The 18,836-nt window shown below is 46.4% G+C and overlaps 2 protein-coding genes across 5 annotated transcripts in view; one reads left to right on the top strand and one right to left on the bottom strand.

Annotated features, from left to right (window-relative positions):
• LOC142464319 (uncharacterized) overlaps positions 1-18,836 on the top strand; it is a 582,685-nt gene that overhangs the window by 477,723 nt on the left and 86,126 nt on the right. The window lies entirely within an intron of this gene.
• On the bottom strand, positions 12,024-18,498 carry LOC142464305 (uncharacterized). Of its 2 annotated transcripts, none has more exons than XM_075567787.1 (2): positions 17,526-18,498; positions 12,024-17,431 (listed from the first exon to the last, which is right to left on the bottom strand). In XM_075567787.1, the coding sequence occupies exon 2, from the start codon at positions 14,290-14,292 to the stop codon at positions 13,063-13,065; it is 1,230 nt and encodes a 409-aa protein (XP_075423902.1). In that variant the 5' UTR covers positions 14,293-17,431; positions 17,526-18,498; the 3' UTR covers positions 12,024-13,062. The 2 variants fall into 2 exon arrangements, with proteins under 2 accessions (XP_075423902.1, XP_075423903.1); XM_075567788.1 differs by having other exon boundaries at positions 12,024-17,986; positions 18,161-18,498.

The following is an 18,836-nucleotide window of genomic DNA, read 5'->3' as shown; positions in this document are numbered from 1 at the left end:
GACATAACCGATTGCAGGTACCTACACTGAATATATGTAATTATTGTCCTATGGACTGGTGAAAAAATGTGAGAGCCCTGAAGGGGTTAAATAAAAGCATATGCTTTTGTGAGCAGTATAATTAAAAGCTGGCTAAAGCCAGTATCATACAGTAGTTACCTTACTACGTGGGTGCACAAATTCCCTGGTGTGAATATAATAAAACTTACAGATATTGCTCTGTCAGCCTTATACGTTCGCCTACTCTTGGAGGGTGATGTTCAGACTTACATACATGTGGCGTGGAAGCAGATCCAGAGGGACATCGTGCTGCAGCCATGGGGCTGGAGGCTAACGCTGTCCGCCAAAGAAATTTGCGTCCGGTGACCATAGACAATCAGCAGGTGGCCGACCTGATGGACACCGTTGCTACGGTAACTCTGGTGCGACCTGATATGGTCAGCCCAGAGAACCTGTTCCCAGGGACGGGGATGCAGGTGAGAATGCCAGACGGAGCCACCAAGTCCCTACAAGTTGCACGGGTGTTCCTCGACTGCGATACCGGTCGAGGAGTCCGGGATGTCTGGGTGTTGCCAGGCTTGGACACAGACACCCTTCTGGGCAACGACTTGGGGCGCTTCATTTGCCCCTACGTGGAGGAAGATGCTCCAATGGCTGCGGTCGCCCAGAGCAAAAGTGGGCAGTTGCCATGGGGGAGGTGCCTTTGGCACCGCCGTCCACCCCCTTGATCCTCGCTCCCCAGCTTTTGGAGCCAACAGGTGCTTATGTCCCGGTGGAGACCAGGCAGGTAAGCCAGCACAAGCCAGACCTTTGACCTGACCCAACATTTCCTTGACTATCACTGAGGGTGCCTGACCAGAGACGAGCCAGTTCAGGAAGGCGGTGCAGAAGGACCCAGATCTGGAGGGCATGAGACTTGGGGCGGCTGAGGCTGCCTTTTATGGGGATGTATGTGGCACCGTGGGCTCTTAAACTGGGAACAAACCCCGGGTGCTCCGGTCAGACCAGAGACAGGCAGGCAACAGCTAGTGGTTTCCAGGAAGTATAGGGAACAGTTGTTGCAGGTAACCCATGTGATCCCGCTGGCGCGGCATCAGGTGGTCACTCTCACCAGAGCCCGGCAACTGCAGACTTTCTACTAGCCAGGGGCATCACAGGAAGTATCTGCGTTCTGCTGCACCTGTGATGTCTGCCAGCGAGTAGGCAAGTCGGGTGACCGTGCGAAGGCTCCCCCGAGACCGCTACCGGTGATCGATGAGCCCTTCCAGCACGTAGCGGTAGACATAGTGGGTCCGCTCATGATCCCTAGTCACTCGGGGCAGCGCTAAATCCTCACAGTGGTCGATTTCGTCACCCGGAATCCTGAGGCGGTAGCTCTGTCCTCGATTGAAGCGCGTAAGGTGGAGGAGACCTTAATTGGGCTCTTCACTAGGGTAGGTTTCCCGAGCAAGATCCTAACCGATCAGGGGGCGCAGTTCATGTCCGAACTGCTCCAATGTCTCTGGGCTACGAGCGGAGTCGCATCTCTCCGCACAGGCCCCTACCATCCCCAAACGAACGGATTGTGTGAGCGGTTCAATGTGACCATGAAGCAAATGCTGCGAGCATTTGTGGAAAGCCAAGGGGGGAGACTGGGAAGCTCGCTTGCAGCACCTGCTGTTTGCATACCTACAGGTACAGCAAGAGTCTACTGGTTTCCCCCCTTGAGCTTCTGTATGGGCGTAGTGTCCGGGGACCGCTCGATCCGTTTCGTGAGAGCTGGGAGGGGGATACACCAATACTGATGCCTCGGTGCTATTTATGTGGTGGGGCTCAGGGACTGGTTAGAGGAACTCATGGGGTTGGCACAGCCTAACCTCAAGGCAGCTCAGACCAGGCAAAAGTGGTGGTATGATCATAATGTCGGTAGTAGAGAGTTCATCCCTGGGCAGAAAGTGCTTGTTCTAAAGCCCACTCAGCAGAACAAACTACTTTCTGCCTGGGCCGGCCCGTACACAGTTACCCGGCAGATGAATGAGTGCAACTATGTGGTAATCCTAGATCCAGAGACAGGTAGCCACAGGACATACCACATAAATATGCTCAAAAAGTACCATAAGAGTGGGCCGGAGGCGTTGGCTGTGTGTAGCCCGCTGCTGGGGGATCCGGCGAGCCAGGCTCTGCCCGATCACCTGGGAAAAGCCCAGCAGGGAGGCTCAGTGGAGCAGGGAGGGATCGATCCCCACCTTGCGGCTCCCCATTGGGAGCAGGCGCGAGAGATGTTAGGGAGATACCGGGCCCTGCTCACGGATAAGCCGGGCGGGACCCATCTAACTGATCACCTGGTCAACATCGGGGATCAGCGGCCCCTCTCCAAGAATGTGTACAGGGTCTCTGCGGAGGTGAAGCGGAGCATTGAGGAAGAGGCTGAGGAGATGCTGGCCCTAGGGGTAATTGCACGGTGTCAGATTTCTTGTGCTTCACCGGTAGTCTTGGTGCCCAAGAAAGATGGCACCACTCTGTTCTGTGTGGACTACCGGCAGCTCAATGCTCAGACCATGGCGGATGCCTATCCCATGCCCCAGATGAATGAGCCCTTAAACAAGCTCGCCGGGGCCAGGTATGTGACCACCATGGATCTGTCCAGAGAGTACTGGCAGATCCTGTTGACCCGGGAAAAGTTGGCTTTCATCACCCCAAGTGGCTTGTAAGAGTTTTTGGTCTTGCCATTCAGGATGAAGAATGCGCCGGCCACTTTCCAGCACCTGATCAACCGGTTGCTCGAAGGGATGCAAGACTATGCTAAGGCTTATCTAGATGGCATAGCGGTGTTTATTAACGACTGGGACACTCATCTGGTTCATGTAGCGGCAGTCCTAGATACGATCAGGGAGGCTGTGCTTACACTAAAGCCATCCAAATGCCAATTTAGCATGGCAGAGGTATCGTACCTCGGCCACTGGGTAAAGGGAGGGCACCTCAAGCCTGAGCCCGCCAAAGTGGAGGCAATAGTGGACTGGCCGGTCCCCCGCACTCAGAAGCGGGCCCTCGCTTTCCTAGGTACCGCCGGCTTCTATAGAAAGTTTGTGCAACAGTATTGCGCCCTGGTCAAGCCCCTGACTTAACCAAGAAGCGGCTTCCAGTGCTGGTAGCCTGGTCTCTCGAGTGTGAGACGGCCTTCCAGGCTATGAAGGATGCTCTGGCCAGCACTCCGATCCTGGCGGCTCCTGATTACAGTAAGCGGTTCCTAGTACAGACCGATGAACTTTGGTATCGGTGCTGTGCTAAGCCAGGTGGGCGAGGATGGCAGTGAGCATTCGATCGTCTACCTGAGACGCAAGCTGTTACCTAGGGAGGCCGCCTACGCCACGATCGAGATGGAGTGCCTGGCCATAGTTTGGGCTCTGAGAAAGAAGCAGCACTACGTGTATGGGAGGCACTTCATCGTAATTACGGATCACAACCCCTTGAGCTGGTTGCAGCGGGTGTCGAGGAAGAATGGGAAGTTGCTTCGCTGGAGCCTTGCCCTTCAGGAATTTGACATTACCATCCAGTACAAGAAGGGCAGTGAGCATGGCAACGCCGATGGACATTACGGCAGCACGATCCCACCTCCGACAAGTGGGCTTCCAGGGTCTTCACGCTTGGGAAGTCACCTAATGGGGTGACTGGCACAGTCTTCTTCTTGAAGGGGGAGATGTGACAGTAGGGGTAGCCAACCTCCCATAATAAAGGTTAAGCCCGACTGGCTACCCCAATACCATGTGAAATGGCCACCTCTGCGAGGCTTATTTTGGCCAATAGACCATATGAATGCGTAATGCTAAAGACCACAACAGTGAGATAGGTAAATGAATGAATAACTAGATAATCGTGGTGGGACCCCTAAATATAAACTTGATAGAACACAGGTACTGGGTTGCAAATCCCGGATAATGAGCTCACTAATAAGTGAGGAGCGATGAGCATAATCACACCCTATGATGTACCAAGTGTCAGAATAAAGTCCTGAGCAGGAAAACATGTAGCAAGCGGTTAACTCACTCCGAGTGCTGCAACGTCCATGCGATCCACAGGTAAAAGGTCCCCAGGTGTGCGCCCGTCCGAAGGGTAAACTGATAGAGAGGAAGAGAACTGGCAGAGCACTACTATAAGTATCCAGAAAAGAGTAGAGAGGAAGGTGCGTATCCCATAATAAATTATTTATTGGACGTGGAAAAAAGGGCAAAGGAGCGCTTTCCCAATGTATGATATGCTTTGTGTAACCCCTTCCAGAAAAGATCTAAATCACGGTCTAATATCTGGAAGGGGTAAACTGTATAAACAGGGAATGTAATGAATGTAAATGTTCATAAACACACTTTATTCCCTGTAAAAGAAAATGTATTCCCCATGTTTAAGTGTAGCCTGTTCCCCATGCAGTTAGGAAAGGCAGCCAGCGTGTAATAGGTGATGTGTAATGATTCCTTTGCTAGCAGACACAGTAATCCAATTACCTGTGCTGCTTACATAGGAATACCAGTTCAGGGCAAATGGTGGGCAGGAAAGGTCTGGCTATCCAGTCCGGGGACGGGCTCGTAGCGTGGAGACCCTTTGTTCCCCGCAGACCTGCAGGCGCCGTCCCAGCAGGTGATTTGGGGCTGGCCAGGGGAAACCGCTGCCGGGGCCGAGTCACGCAGTGCAATTCCAATTGGAAGCATTCAAATCTGCCGCTGCCCAGCCTCTCTGTCATCCGGAGGCGGCCCTGGGCAGCTAAACCGGCACCCTCCTCCCATTGGTGCAGCCGGGCGAGCCCCCACCTATTATTGGCTGCCCGGTCATGATCTGCGCTGTGATTGCTCCATGTTGAGCATAGCCAGCGGGGGCGATGTAAGGAGCGCGGCCAGGACAGAGAACCAGACTAAGGCTACGGCCATGCTGCCGCTGAGCTCGCTCATGATTGAGAGCGGTGACGTCACCAGCTCTCCAAGCACGAGCAATCAGCTGTCCGGCAAAAAATTTAGAGCAGGGGAGCATGGCTATTAAGGGAGGGGCGTGTCATTTGCTGGATCGGGGCTGTGTGTGCGAGTCTCTGTGTCCCCGTATTTTCTCTCTCCCCCCTTGCTTCCCCCCCCCAACTCTCTCCGCTCAGACCTTCTCCCCCTTCCACTCTACCCACCCCCTCTTCTCTCACTCTCTGCCTACACTGCCTCTCCCCCCATTGGTCAGAGCAGGGTCATGTGACCCTGCTCTGCGCTCAAAAGACTCTTTCCCTTGTCTTCCCCAGCACGAGCTTGGGAGAGCGTGTGCGTGCCGCGTGGACGGGAGGATGAAGATTCAAAGAGGTAACCGCGACAAACGCGGTCAGCACCAGCGGGGACTCAGCCTAAGTGTGGAGGCGATAGGAGACACGCTGACGGGCTTTTCGAAAGTGCATTGTGTAAGAGAGCATACACAAGCACCGCGCTCAGCAGAGGAGCGCCGGAGAAGCCCGACCAGTGGAGACCGCGTGGGGAGCTGATCGGAGGCACAGCTGAGCGGGAGATTCAAAAGTGCTTTGTGCCGGATAGCACTGAGAAGCCTGGGACAAGAAGCGGACAGGAAAAGCCAACTGAAGCAGGCTCCTGCACCTAGTTGAGGCTAGAGACTTCCCCCCCGACAGTGAGTGTATATTGTGTATTTGCTGTGTATCTGTCTGGTGATCCCTGGTGGTAAAAGTACTGGTCTCCCATGACACCTCCACTGCCTGTTCACCTAACGTAATGTAAAGTCTTTATATATATATATACTGTATAACCCTGTTCTCTTAATGTAACAATGCATTTGTCATCATAACTCTGACACTCCTGACGAAGCAAGTAATTATTGATCTTGCGAAACACATTGAGTGGGAGAGGAGGAGGAACAACTCTGTACACCTGGAAAGTGATGTCAGACGAGAACCCCAGGGCCGCTTGTGGGGATCGCTAACGGAAAACCGAAACGGACCAGACGCGCACCGAGCAGCTTATTGCTGCAAAGATACCTTTATATGCCCTGAGTGGCAGTGCCAATTGTGAGTACGCCCTCAGGGGGGCTTTTATATGTGTATTGTTTATTAAAACTGTTTTCAAATATACTACACTATGAGCCCCTTCTTGTTCTCCCTCCCCACACTATTCTACCCTATCTACCGAGCCTGGCTACGCTGCAGTATCCAACAACAAGAAGCTGCTGCTCAAAACTGCGAACGTCAGAGACACTCCCTCACCCCTTGTGCTTCTGTATCTCTGGAGGAACCTGGCTTTTTCCTGTATGAGGTTGAGTGGTCTCCTGACTTATTTATCTATTTCTTCTGCTATTTCAGCTTCTCAGTGTGATCTCATTATTATATAGAGACACTTTGCAATTTCTATCCAGCATTAGCTTTTATATGTCCTATATTTTCTTTCACCACTAGGTGATGCTGTAGTACCCCATTAGGAAGCGCCGGCCAGTCTGTTTTCTGTTTTTATATCATAACTCTGTGCCCAGGACATTGTATTGTATGTCTTTATTTACATAGCGCCAAACGTGTACTCAGCGCTTCACAAAGAATACAGTACAGGGAATTACAATAATACAGTACAGGGAATAATAATACAGTAAGTGCAGCAAAATCAGACAATAGGAAAGGAAATCCCTGCCCCGAAGAGCTTACAATCTAAGATGTTTGATGGGAGACTTACAGAGACAGCAGGTGAGGGAATAAGTGCTGTGTGTGGCAGTGCTTGGCCACAATGGGTGGTAGGAGTGGGCGAGTGTGGGATAGTAACCATGAGCGCAGGCTGTTGGGATGCTTAACTTGTGGGTGAGTTTTAAGGTTAGTGTGTATTAGATCAGAAGGTTAACACCATTTACAGGGGAAGAGATGGCAGGGATGCATGGGTGAGTTCAGGTGTGTGTGTCTGAGTTCAGGTGTGTGTGTCTGAGTTCAGGTGTGTGTGTCTGAGTTCAGGTGTGTGTGTCTGAGTTCAGGTGAGTGTGTCTGAGTTCAGGTGTGTGTGTCTGAGTTCAGGTGTGTGTGTCTGAGTTCAGGTGTGTGTGTCTGAGTTCAGGCTTAGGGGAGATCCCCAGCAGCAGGAAGGAGAAGATAGAGGGTGTGAATAGAGGATTTGTGTGGGTGTTTTTTATTGAGGGGTAAATAAGTTGTTGGGACAGACGTGCATAAATAACGGTGCAGTGGAGAGGGGGCAGTAACCAAGACTCTACTGTAACTCTCAATGTATTACTTCCTAGTAAAACATTTTATAAATAAAAATAATGAAAATGTACAAGGTTAAACTGATAAACATACCATGAAGCGCTCCCTAGGGTCTTCTCAATCAGCGCTGCTCCCTTCCTCCGTTACACACGAGAACACTGGAAAATAAAGTGATTTATCTTAGTATATTGAATTATTAGGAACATTTCATATAGAGGAAAATCATTAGCAATTAGGAAAAGAAAAATAAAGACAATCACAAATAACATTTTTCTAATATTAAATTTTTTATTATTTTCCCTCAATGGGCCCCTCTGCCCACCTTCCCCCCCCCCTCACTGTGCCTCTCTCTCTCTCTCTCTCTCTCCCCCTCACTGTGCCTCTCTCCCCCCCCCTCACTGTGCCTCTCTCCCCCCCCCTCACTGTGCCCCTCTCTCTCTCTCTCTCCCCCTCACTGTGCCTCTCCCCCCCTCACTGTGCCTCTCCCTCCCTCCCCTCACTGTGCCTCTCTCTCTCCCCCTCACTGTGCCCCTCTCTCTCCCCCTCACTGTGCCCCTCTCACTCCCCCTCACTGTGCCCCTCTCCCCCCTCACTGTGCCTCTCTCTCTCCCCCTCACTGTGCCCCTCTCTCTCCCCCTCACTGTGCCCCTCTCTCTCCCCCCTCACTGTGCCCCTCTCTCTCCCCCTCACTGTGCCCCTCTCTCTCCCCCCTCACTGTGCCCCTCTCTCTCCCCCCTCACTGTGCCTCTCTCTCCTCCCCCCCCTCACTGTGCCCCACTGCCCCCCGTGCCCCTCTGCCCTCCCCCACCGTGCCCCTCTGCCCCCCCCCACCGTGCCCATCTGCCCCCCCCCCCACCGTGCCCCTGTGACCAACCCCACCGTGCCCCTCTGACCCCCCCACCATACAGCAGTGCATAGCACTGCAAGGACAAGTAATGCTCACACTCTGAGTGTTTACTCTCTGACAGCCCCCATGTAATCTTTATTTGGATGGACTTGTGAAGGATCTGTTGCAGCATTTTTTGATTGTCTTTATTTTTGCTATGCACAAACATTGGAACAAACCTTCTACAATCTGATGGACACATGCCTCACGCAACCCTGCTACAGCTGAGTATTAATTCTCTTTGCTGTCTGGGCATTACTTGTCCTTGCAGTGCTATGCACTGCTGTATTTTCCATTTGTGTGACTCTGTTTGTTAGCATGTCATTAATAGGTATAATTTATTTTTTATTTTTTTTGTTTGCTGCATCAGTTCTCATTGTTTTCTTTTTTTTGGGAATTGCTAGGCAGGGTATGATTATTATTTTTATATCATTTTTTTCCCTGTTTGCTTTTTTCTTCCCCCTTTATTTTTGGTAATATATTATTTTTCCTGGCTGTATACTGGGTCATTGATCATATACTTTCCCTCCATGCCACAATCCATCATATATCTCTCTATTAGGCATTCATGCCAGTAGGGATTTATAATATTTTGTATTACCTCCAAGGGTTATATTAAACTACTTCTGTGTTACAATTTATATTCATTTAGACACATTTTAGTTTTTTTGAGGTAAAACAGAATTCATTCACTAGATTAACAGTCCCCCTTTTATCCAATATATTTTTGATACATATATTTTGTTAGGCTGTCTTTAGTATATTCATGTTTTTAAGTTAGTGTGTCTTGCTGTTATTCCAATAAAAACTTGTTCATTTTTCTGACTCTGCAGTGCATCTGGTTCTTGCAATATAATCTTTATTAGTAGATTTTCTTTAGGTGTAATTTAGAGTGCTAATAAGGGGGTTGTCTTTGTCCTTTTCATTTGTGTGTTCTATATAGTTGTTATTATCCCCTAGCACCAACAAGCTCTATAACTTTTCTAACTGATTTAATTTGGGGTTTATATTTTATTTTACCCCTATAGTCAGTATTAATCTGGGGGCTTGATTTAACCTTTAATATTAGGTGTTGAGCAACTTCCTTTTTTGTGTGTTTATATATATATATATATATATACAGTATATATATATATATATATATATTACAGTGTTCGACAATGCTATACATTTACATGCCCGAGGCGAGTGGATTTAACCTCCGGGCGAGTCAATATTGGCCCAAGCAGCACACGTGTTTGTTTTTATAAATTTCGCGCTGAAATTTTCCCTGCTCCGCTGAAAAAAAAAAAACTCCCCCTACCTGACAACTGATTGGCGCGCACTCCCAGGCTTTGTGGGCGCGCGGCAAGGCTCTATATGAGCCCGCCCCCAACGAGCGGCCATTCTTTCTTGCAGGAGCTCTGTTGGAGGGTAAGTACTCTCCAATCTCTCCATGCTGCGGCCCCTCTGCTCCTTCCCTGCGATCTCCCTGGTCCCCACATGACTCCCTACTCCCCACCGCGGCCCTCTGCTCCTGCCCTCTGCGCCTCCGCGTTAGCGCTCCTGTCCCCTGCTCCCTTCCCCTGCTCCTGTCCCGTCCCCTTCCCTCGATCCACCGATCGCTGCCCGGGGCGGGAGGTCCCCACTGCTGCAGCCCGGTTGGCGTACGAGGGGTGCCCTCGCCACGTGCCTCCCTCCCACCTGTCTCCCCAAAACTTAAAAAATGCCCGCAAGCTATCTTCATGACGGCGCAGCCGCCGCATGAGGTGGGGAGGGGATGTTGGCCTGCCCCCCCCACGAGCTTCATGCCGCTGCGGGCTGGGGGGAAGCAGCCTGCAAAGCTGCTTGGCCTCGCACTGCGGGACATGCCGGCGAGGGGAGCAGGGCAGTGGTGGCCACGGTGGGGCTGATTGTCCCCTGGGGCACCCGCTGGGGAACACCTCGCCACGTGCCTCCAACCCAACCTGCCTCTCCCAAGCTTCCACTGCGCTGAGTGAGGTATGGGGGGAGGGGGGGAATGCCGGCCTGTCCGCCCAATATCTTCATGCCCCCGCAGGGGGGGGGGGTAGCGGGGTGGTGCTGGTCGTGGGCTTTCCTCTCTTCCGACCTCCCCCGTGTGTAGAGTGAGAGAGTGTGTGTGTGTGTGTGCATATATATGGGAGAGAATGTGTGTGTGTGTATGTGTGTATATGGGTGTGTGTGTGTATATGGGTGTGTGTGTGTATGTGTATATGGGTGTGTGTGTATGTGTATATGGGTGTGTGTGTGTGTGTGTATATGGGAGTGTGTGTGTGTGTATATGGGAGTGTTTGTATGTGTGTATATATGGGAGTGTGAGTGTGTGTATATGGGAGTGTGTGTGTGTGTGTGTATGGGAGTGTGTGTGTATATGGGAGTATGTGTGTGTATATGGGAGTGTGTGTGTGTATGGGAGTGAGTGTGTGTGTGCGTATATGGGAGTGAGTGTGTGTGTATGGGAGTGAGTGTGTGTTTATATGGGTGTGTGTGTGTATATGGGAGTGTGTGTATATGGGAGTGAGTGTGTGTGTATATATGGGAGTGTGTGTATATATGGGAGTGTGTGTATATATGGGAGTGAGTGTGTGTGTGTATATGGGAGTGTGTGTGTGTGTGTGTGTGTATATATGGGAGTGAGTTTGTGTGTATATGAGAGTGAGTGTGTGTGTATATCGGAGTGAGTGTGTATATGGGAGTGTGTGTGTATGGGAGTGAGTGTGTGTGTGTGTATGGCAGTGTGTGTGTGTGCATATATATGGGAGTGTGTGTGTGCATATATATGGGAGTGTGTGTGTGTGTGTATATATATATATGGGATTGAGTGTGTGTGTGTGTGTGTGTGTATATGGGAGTGTGTGTGTGTATATGGGAGTGTGTGTGTGTGTGTATGGGAGTGTGTATATATGGGAGTGTGTGTGGGACACCAGAGGTACCCCCCAGTCACCCCCCCCACCTAGTCAGTCAAAGTCACCCAGTAAGTCACCATCTCCTCACCCAGTTCCCCCCATCAGTCAGTCCCCCCCTATCTCCCTCTCCCCTCCCTGTCTCTCTCCCCTCTCACCCACACTCTCTCTGGCTCTCACCCGCACTCTCTCACTCTGGATCTGGATATCTTATTTACCTTGTATATCTTAACTGCCCTATACTACACCGAAATAACTTATACTGCTTTCTTCCAGATCTGACTCAAGCTTCACACAGGAACCATCGGAACCCCCTCTAACCCAGAAGACAGGTAAGGAACACCTCCCCTTCAATGTATAAGATTGCGGGAAGGAAGGTATCTGGACATAGAGGGACTGCGGATCAGGTAAGATCCCAGGCGGGATTGCTGCTTTAGATATTGTGAAGCGGGGACGTCCAGACACTGGTTAAGGGGTTCAGGAAACTAGTCATTCACACCTGGCTATTATTTCTAGATCACACACACACACACACACACACACACACACACACACACACACACACACACACACACACACACACACACACACACACACACACACGTAACAAGGACTAAATGTAGTATAATGTAATACAATAAATACATTTATGTCAAAAACGAATGTTGTTCTGACTAGGAATTTATTAAATGTATTTTATTTATATATTTTATTTTAAAGTGGGGTTGGGGGCGGGACTAGGGGCGGGCTTGGGGGCGGGACTAGGGGCGGGGTTGGGGGCGGGACTAGGTGGCGAGTAGATTTTTTGGTTGGGCGAGTAGATTTTTGGGTGATTTGTCGAACACTGTATATATTCATTGTAACATCGCCGGAAGAAGAGATCAGTGTATCTCGAAAGCTCGCACAAATAAAAGCATTTCGTTAGCCACAGAACGGTATCATCTATTTATTTTTTGATTATTGAAGCTCGGCTAACACGGTACTGATACCTCTACATGTATATATATATATATATATATATATATATAATTAGACAGAAGGAGAAAGCGCACAACCTATAGCGTAAAAACGTATAAAAAGTTTAATAAAAATATATAGAGAGGGAAACAAGCTCACTCACAAACATAAAATGTAATTAGGCATGTATGATAATGATATCACAACCACGGGAACAGCACGGTAAGATCTCCTGCAGCGTCAGATGTAGAAAACGCCGCCCGCTCGTGTCCCACGGTCTCAGACCTCATGGATGGTGTTGAAACCTGTAACCTTAGGAGTCCTGAGTTGTCAGTCTCTCAACACCAGACTGGCTATCAACCGCGCCAATTCTGGGGCTGTGTGCAGCAGGGCTGGAACTTGCCACTGCTTCCGACCCTTGTTGATGACGTAGTGTCGGCTCTGCTTCCTGACGCGTTTCGTCAGACACACTGACTTTTTCAAAGGATGTTGGAATAACAACAGAGACAGAAATATATATATACCCAGAAAAGTGGGTGGTGGAAAACAATTAATCAATCACAAAGCTCCCCCAATTGAAACTAAAAGGGCAATAACTTGAATAAACACATATCAGCTGTTAGAGCTACAAGAAAAGAAAACAAATTTTTATTTTATTTATTGTATTGCGACATAATAAAACTATTTTAAATTGTATTTTTTTATTTATTGTATTGTGACATAATAAAACTATTTTAAATTGTATTTTTTTATTATTGTATTGCGACATAATAAAACTAAAGGGAAAGAGTATTACCTTCAGTTTAAATAGCCATAACAAAATAATATAACAAATGCAGGAATTACAAACTGAATAGTATAAACAATGCAACATTGTTTAGTACATATTATTAGTGAAAAATTTTGCCAAGCAATAGCCCCAGAGGGAGAGGTATCAATACTAGCACATCAAAAATAATCATGTATATTTCTAATACTTGCACAGACAATAACATCCGTGCCTACTTCTCCAGCTCAGCCTTAATTGTCACTGTAAAATATCAATATAGCAAAAGAGGAGGAAGCTCCACCAGGGAGCAACAGAGCCAAAAACAAAAAGATATTAACCCATAAGCAGATTGGAAAAGAAACCAATATTAAACAATAGTGCTTGTGTCAATGGACTCATTAAATCCACCAGGCGCTAGTGTCGCGAGCTGGTAGATCCAATAAGTCTCACGTCTACACAACTTTTTGAACCGATCACCCCCTAAAGTAAGAGGAGATATATACTCCAATCCTATAATTTTTAACGTTTTTGGATCTTTATTGTGAACCATTTCAAAGTATCTATAGATCCCATGGCTGCTAACGCCGTTAACTATACTTCTTCGATGCTCCAAGAACCGAGCACTCAAGGGACGCATGGTGCGGCCCACATATTGTTTGCCGCAACCACACGTCAGCATGTATATAATGTACATGCTTATACATGTAATAGATCCTAAAACACTATGTGTATTGCCCTTGACAAAGGAGACAAACTGATCAGATGTTGACAGATGACTACAGGTGATGCAGCGTGTTCTGCCACACCTATGGTTACCAGCAGGTCTCAAGTGAGACAAAGCAGATAGATGATTATTGTTGATTTTAGTAGGTGCCAGAATATTTTTCATATTTCTTGCTTTCCTAAACACTATTGACGCTTTATCGAGTAGATGTGGCCCCAAATGGGGGTCACATTTTAAGATATCCCAATGCTTATTTAAAATTCTGCCAATAGTATTTGCGGATTGATTATAACCTGTTATAAATCTCAGGGACATAGATGTATCTGGGGTATGTCTTGTATAATGCTTCATATTATTTATCCTCTTATTTCTGGATTGTTCCAGAAGAGAGGATCTGTCTAGAGCAGCAACTCTGTCAAAAGATTGTTTGACGAGTTGAGTATCAAATTCCTTGTCCCTGAATTTCAACTCAAGTAGCTGTGATTGGGTCACGAAGTCGCCGTCCTTCGTGCAATTTCTCTTCATTCGATGAAATTGGCCCAGTGGGATGTTATTTAGCCAACGTGAGGCATGATTGCTCTCCGCATGAACGTAGTTATTAACACTTAAAGCCTTGAAGTGTGTTTTAGTTAGTAAATTAGCATCTTCATCCACCTCCAATACCAGATCTAAAAATACCACAGAATTGGCATGAATGTCAAAAGTAAACTTAAGCCCTAAATAATTTTCATCAAATGATCTTATAATAGTTCTGAAATCATCCTCTTCACCATCCCAAATAAATATAAGGTCATCTATGAAACGGCCATAGTATACGAGACCCGCCCCCAGCCCCACATTCTGCCACACGGCCAACTCCTCCCAATAGCCCATCTACAGGTTGGAATAACTAGGGGCGAATCTCGTACCCATGGCCGTTCCACACGTCTGAAAATAATAATAATTGTCTTCGAATAAAAAATAATTATGTGTTAAAATAAAATTAATACTTTCCAATAAAAATGTTTTTTGATTCGAAGGGATGGTGGCAACCTGATTTAGCCAAAAGCTCACTGCATGGATCCCCCTGGAGTGCACTATGGACGTGTATAAAGATGATACGTCACACGTAGCCCACAAAATGGTGGCCTTCCATTTTATCCCGGAGATGGTGTCAGTGACATGAAGCGTGTCCCTAATATGAGACCTATGTGTGGTCACAATAGGTTGAAGATAATAATCAACATACTGGGACAGGCTCGTCGTCATTGAGTCCACCCCCGAGACAATAGGCCTACCAGGGGGATCGATTAGAGTCTTGTGAAGCTTTGGCAGATGGTAAAACACAGCTATAAGCGGATGATCATTAAACAAAAATCGATATTCTGATCTAGTGAGTATGCCATCTGTACTGGCTCTGTCTAACAGATCTTAAAGCTCAATCTGGTATCTGGAAGTGGGATCAACAGAGAGGGTGGTGTAGGAGGCAGTGTCCCCCAGGAGTCTGGATGCCTCACGTAGGTAGGCGTCTTTGTCCTGGACGACAGTGCCCCCCCCCCCCTTATCCGCCTGTCTGATGATACTCTCATTATTCTTGAGAGCTTCTAAGGCCTCTCGTTCTGGCTTAGAGAGATTATGTCGAATCCTAAAGGGTCCTGAATACAGGCTCTCAAAGTCCCGCAGGACCAGTTTGTAAAAGGAATCAACATAACCTCCCTTCGACTGGTAAGGAAAGAAGAGAGATTGCGGTCTGTACGGCGAGTGCGTGACAGCCAAATCACTCACCTGAGAGAAATAGGTAGAATCTATTGGATGTATTGTAAGATCACAATCATCCAATGTATCAACCACTGCTTGTGTCAAGGTCCTGTTGTCTGTCAATTGTTGAGATATACCATTGTGAAGATTGAGATAATGTGGGTGGCTATCATCACCTCCATTTTGGCCTAACCGCCATTTTGAGTGTTTGCTTGTATGTATGCTTATTTGTTTCATTCGTGTATGAACTGTGAATGTTTGATTCTGCAGAGTATCGCTTCTGAATGTAACCCACCCTTGTGTAATTCCTACAAGGCATGCAAGAATTGAAAATTAATTCGTAAGAGGTTTTTCCTGTCTTAGATATTTCTGCTGACTTTAGGTTCTGTTATCTGACAGATACAGTAACACACAGGGCTGGACACAGTAACTCCCTTATGTCACAAGGTTAAGAGGCCCACATTATGGGATAAGAATATAGCATATGCAGCATATTTAGGTATCAATGTCTTTTTGTATAAGTCATCATATATTTTTTTTATCTCTAAGCCAGCCCCCTTAAAGGCGTATTACTCATTTTGAAATGTATAAAATGTGATACCAAGCAATATGTTGGCAGAGGCCTGAGTTCCTTTTTGGAATTCTTTTCTCTCAAATTGTGCCATGGTGCTGATAAACTCACCTGTTACTTTGAACCCTTTGACTCATTGATTTTATTTCTACACTTTGACACCATCTAAACAGAGAGACCCATCAGTCAATGCAGCACACATAGTATAGGATAATTTTTTGCTATTAATAAAATTAAAATGTCTTTGAAGAGTAAGTTTACGGATATAGCAGTTAAGGTCTACAAACAAATTGAACGGGTTAGTACCTGTACTTGGCGAAAAGGATAATCCCTTTTCCAACAGGGCTTGCTCATATAGAGATAATTAGAATGAGGATAAGTTAAAGATACCTGAACATTCAGGTATATCTATTTTCCTTCTGTTAATCTTCTTTCTTTGGACGGCCCTACCTGCCCTGACCCCTCTAATCCTTGTTTTCCCTGTTGCGTAGATGTGTTTGGGTTCTGCTGGTCCCAAAGGGGAAAATGTTTCTCTCCTCTCTTGCTCTCCCCTAAACGGGGAGTCAGATCTAAAAAAATCAACATCATTTACAACATTAGCAATACTATCCAATTCAGTAGAAGGAGTAATATCAGAATCACTATTTTTATCCTCATGAACAGTTAAATCTCCTGGTATGGTCTCTTATTTCTAAAGGGGAAAACCCGCTTCCTGATGGGGAAACTTGCTTGCCCACAATAGTAGTAGGCCTAGATGTATTAAATGTACCTAGGACTACCGAGCCCCCTTTAGCCTCAGAGGGAAGAAACTTATTAAATTCACCTCCTAGGTTGCTCGTGGATTTCTTCTTACCTCTAAATGTATTTAAGTTTATGATTATATTTATTAGTGTAAGTTATTCCCACAGCACTAGAGGGGCATTTCCAGTTTCTGATATTCTCCTTCTCATAATCATCTTTATCTCTATTAAGTTTATTTTCCTTTCTTGTAATCAATTCTTTTTCAAATAACTCCACTTTTCTTGTAGTGGTATTATCAAGTTCTTTAAACTCATTTCTCACAGATAAGGGCCTTAAAAGATCCTGAATTGAATCAATTTCGGCTTCTAAAGTCTTAACCTTCTCATCTCGGTATTTGATGAGAAGTTTCATCAGGGAGAAAGAGCAATTGTCTAATGTTTCATTCCATTGTGTATTACAATTTATATCAGTTTCAAACGTGGGTGCTTTAAGAATTCTTAAGCCTCTCGGCACAATTTTCCTATCCAAATAGTCATTTAAAGAATATGCATCCCACCAATGCCTCATCTCGTCTTTAATGAGCTGTTCCAATTTAAAAAATTGATTTTTAAGATCAATATTATCCTCAACCTGAATAACAGGACTGGCATTCTGTCTGGAGGACAGAATAAAATCATTCCTCCTACTTTTCCTTTCTATTGCAGTTTCAACATAATTGATCACTATCAGTAGGCTGCCACTTAAAAGTTCATACACAGTAATACACCAAAGGATTAGTAGCGCCAAAGTGACAAGTGATAACTTTGAAATAAAAACAAATTATATCAAAAATAAAACAGGTAAAGCAGTGAATCGTAAAAATAAAAAGATGATACTAATCCACTCATCAGATTGTCCAGTCAGTTGTTGTCGCTTGAATGGGAGTGGGGCAGCTTTCAGCAGAAGAACCAGTTCCACAAAAATCTATTAGACAGAAGGAGAAAGCGCACAACCCATAGCGTAAAAACGTATAAAAAGTTTAATAAAAATATATAGAGAAGGAAACAAGCTCACTCACAAACATAAAATGTAATTAGGCATGTATGATAATAATATCACCACCACGGGAACAGCACGGCAAGATCTCCTGCAGCGTCAGATGTAGCAAACGCCGCCCGCTCGTGTCCCACGGTCTCAGACCTCATGGATGGTGTTGAAACCTGTAATCTTAGGAGTCCTGGGTTGTCAGTCTCTCAACACCAGACTGGCTATCAACCGCGCCAATTCTGGGGCTGTGTGCAGCAGGGCTGGAAGCTTGGCACTGCTTCCGACCCTTGTTGATGACGTAGTGTCGGCGCTGCTTCCTAACGCGTTTCGTCAGACACACTGACTTTTTCAAAGGATGTTGGAATAACAACAGAGACAGAAATATATATACCCAGAAAAGTGGGTGGTGGAAAACAATTAATCAATCACAAAGCTCCCCGAATTGAAACTAAAAGGGCAATAACTTGAATAAACACATATCAGCTGTTAGAGCTACAAGAAAAGAAAACAAATATTAGTATTGCGACATAATAAAACTAATAGGAAAAGATATATATATATATGTGTATATGTATAGAAAACAAGAAGAAAAAACAGGCGCACTCCTAGTGTGATAAAGTATAAAACAGTATTTATGGGATTGTAAAATATAAAAAGCGCACTCACAAACAGAGTAAAAATAATAGCATTTATGAGATATACTCAATCGCCTTGAAGCTGTGAAGGGAATGTATCAGCCTGTCCCGTTGGTGCCACCTCTGGTGTATCCGTTGGTTCAGCAAGGTGCACTGGAGCCACCGCAGCCAGATGATGTAATAATCAGCAACACGGTCAGAGACTCCCTCCAGATACACCTCCCACAGCTCTCACTGCTCACCAGCAGGCAACTGCAAAACCGGAAGCGACAGCAGTCCCAAGCAAAATAGCTATGGAATACAAGAAGAGATGGGGGAACACAATGTGAGGGGAATATGCTTTCTTTCGCTGACGGTCAATGTGGTGTTTACACCTCCATTGATCCCTCAGAGAAAGATCAAAAAACTCCTTGGATGGGGAGCTTGCATATATGTGTGTGATCACAGGGATTAGATGGATAGATAAATAAATAACTTACACGGCCTTGTGTAAGTTGTATCCCATCAAGGTTTCTTTTACTTTCTTTCGAGTCTTGCTCCTGGATGGTGGTGCTTCTTTCTTTCTGGTCCTTTTTCTTTCTTTGCTTCTCACTACGTCCTTGATGTTCCTCGTTTAGATAGGTGGATTCTTCACTGTAGTTCGCCTCTCATGTGGATGTAAGTATAAACAATAAAAGAAGGCAATTAGGCACATACATACACAGATC

Source organism: Ascaphus truei, chromosome 12 (genome assembly GCF_040206685.1).
Source record: "Ascaphus truei isolate aAscTru1 chromosome 12, aAscTru1.hap1, whole genome shotgun sequence".
In the NCBI taxonomy this organism is placed as follows: domain Eukaryota; kingdom Metazoa; phylum Chordata; class Amphibia; order Anura; family Ascaphidae; genus Ascaphus; species Ascaphus truei.
The sequence above is the reverse complement of the archived record's forward strand: the minus strand, read 5'-3'. Positions and strand labels throughout refer to the sequence as shown.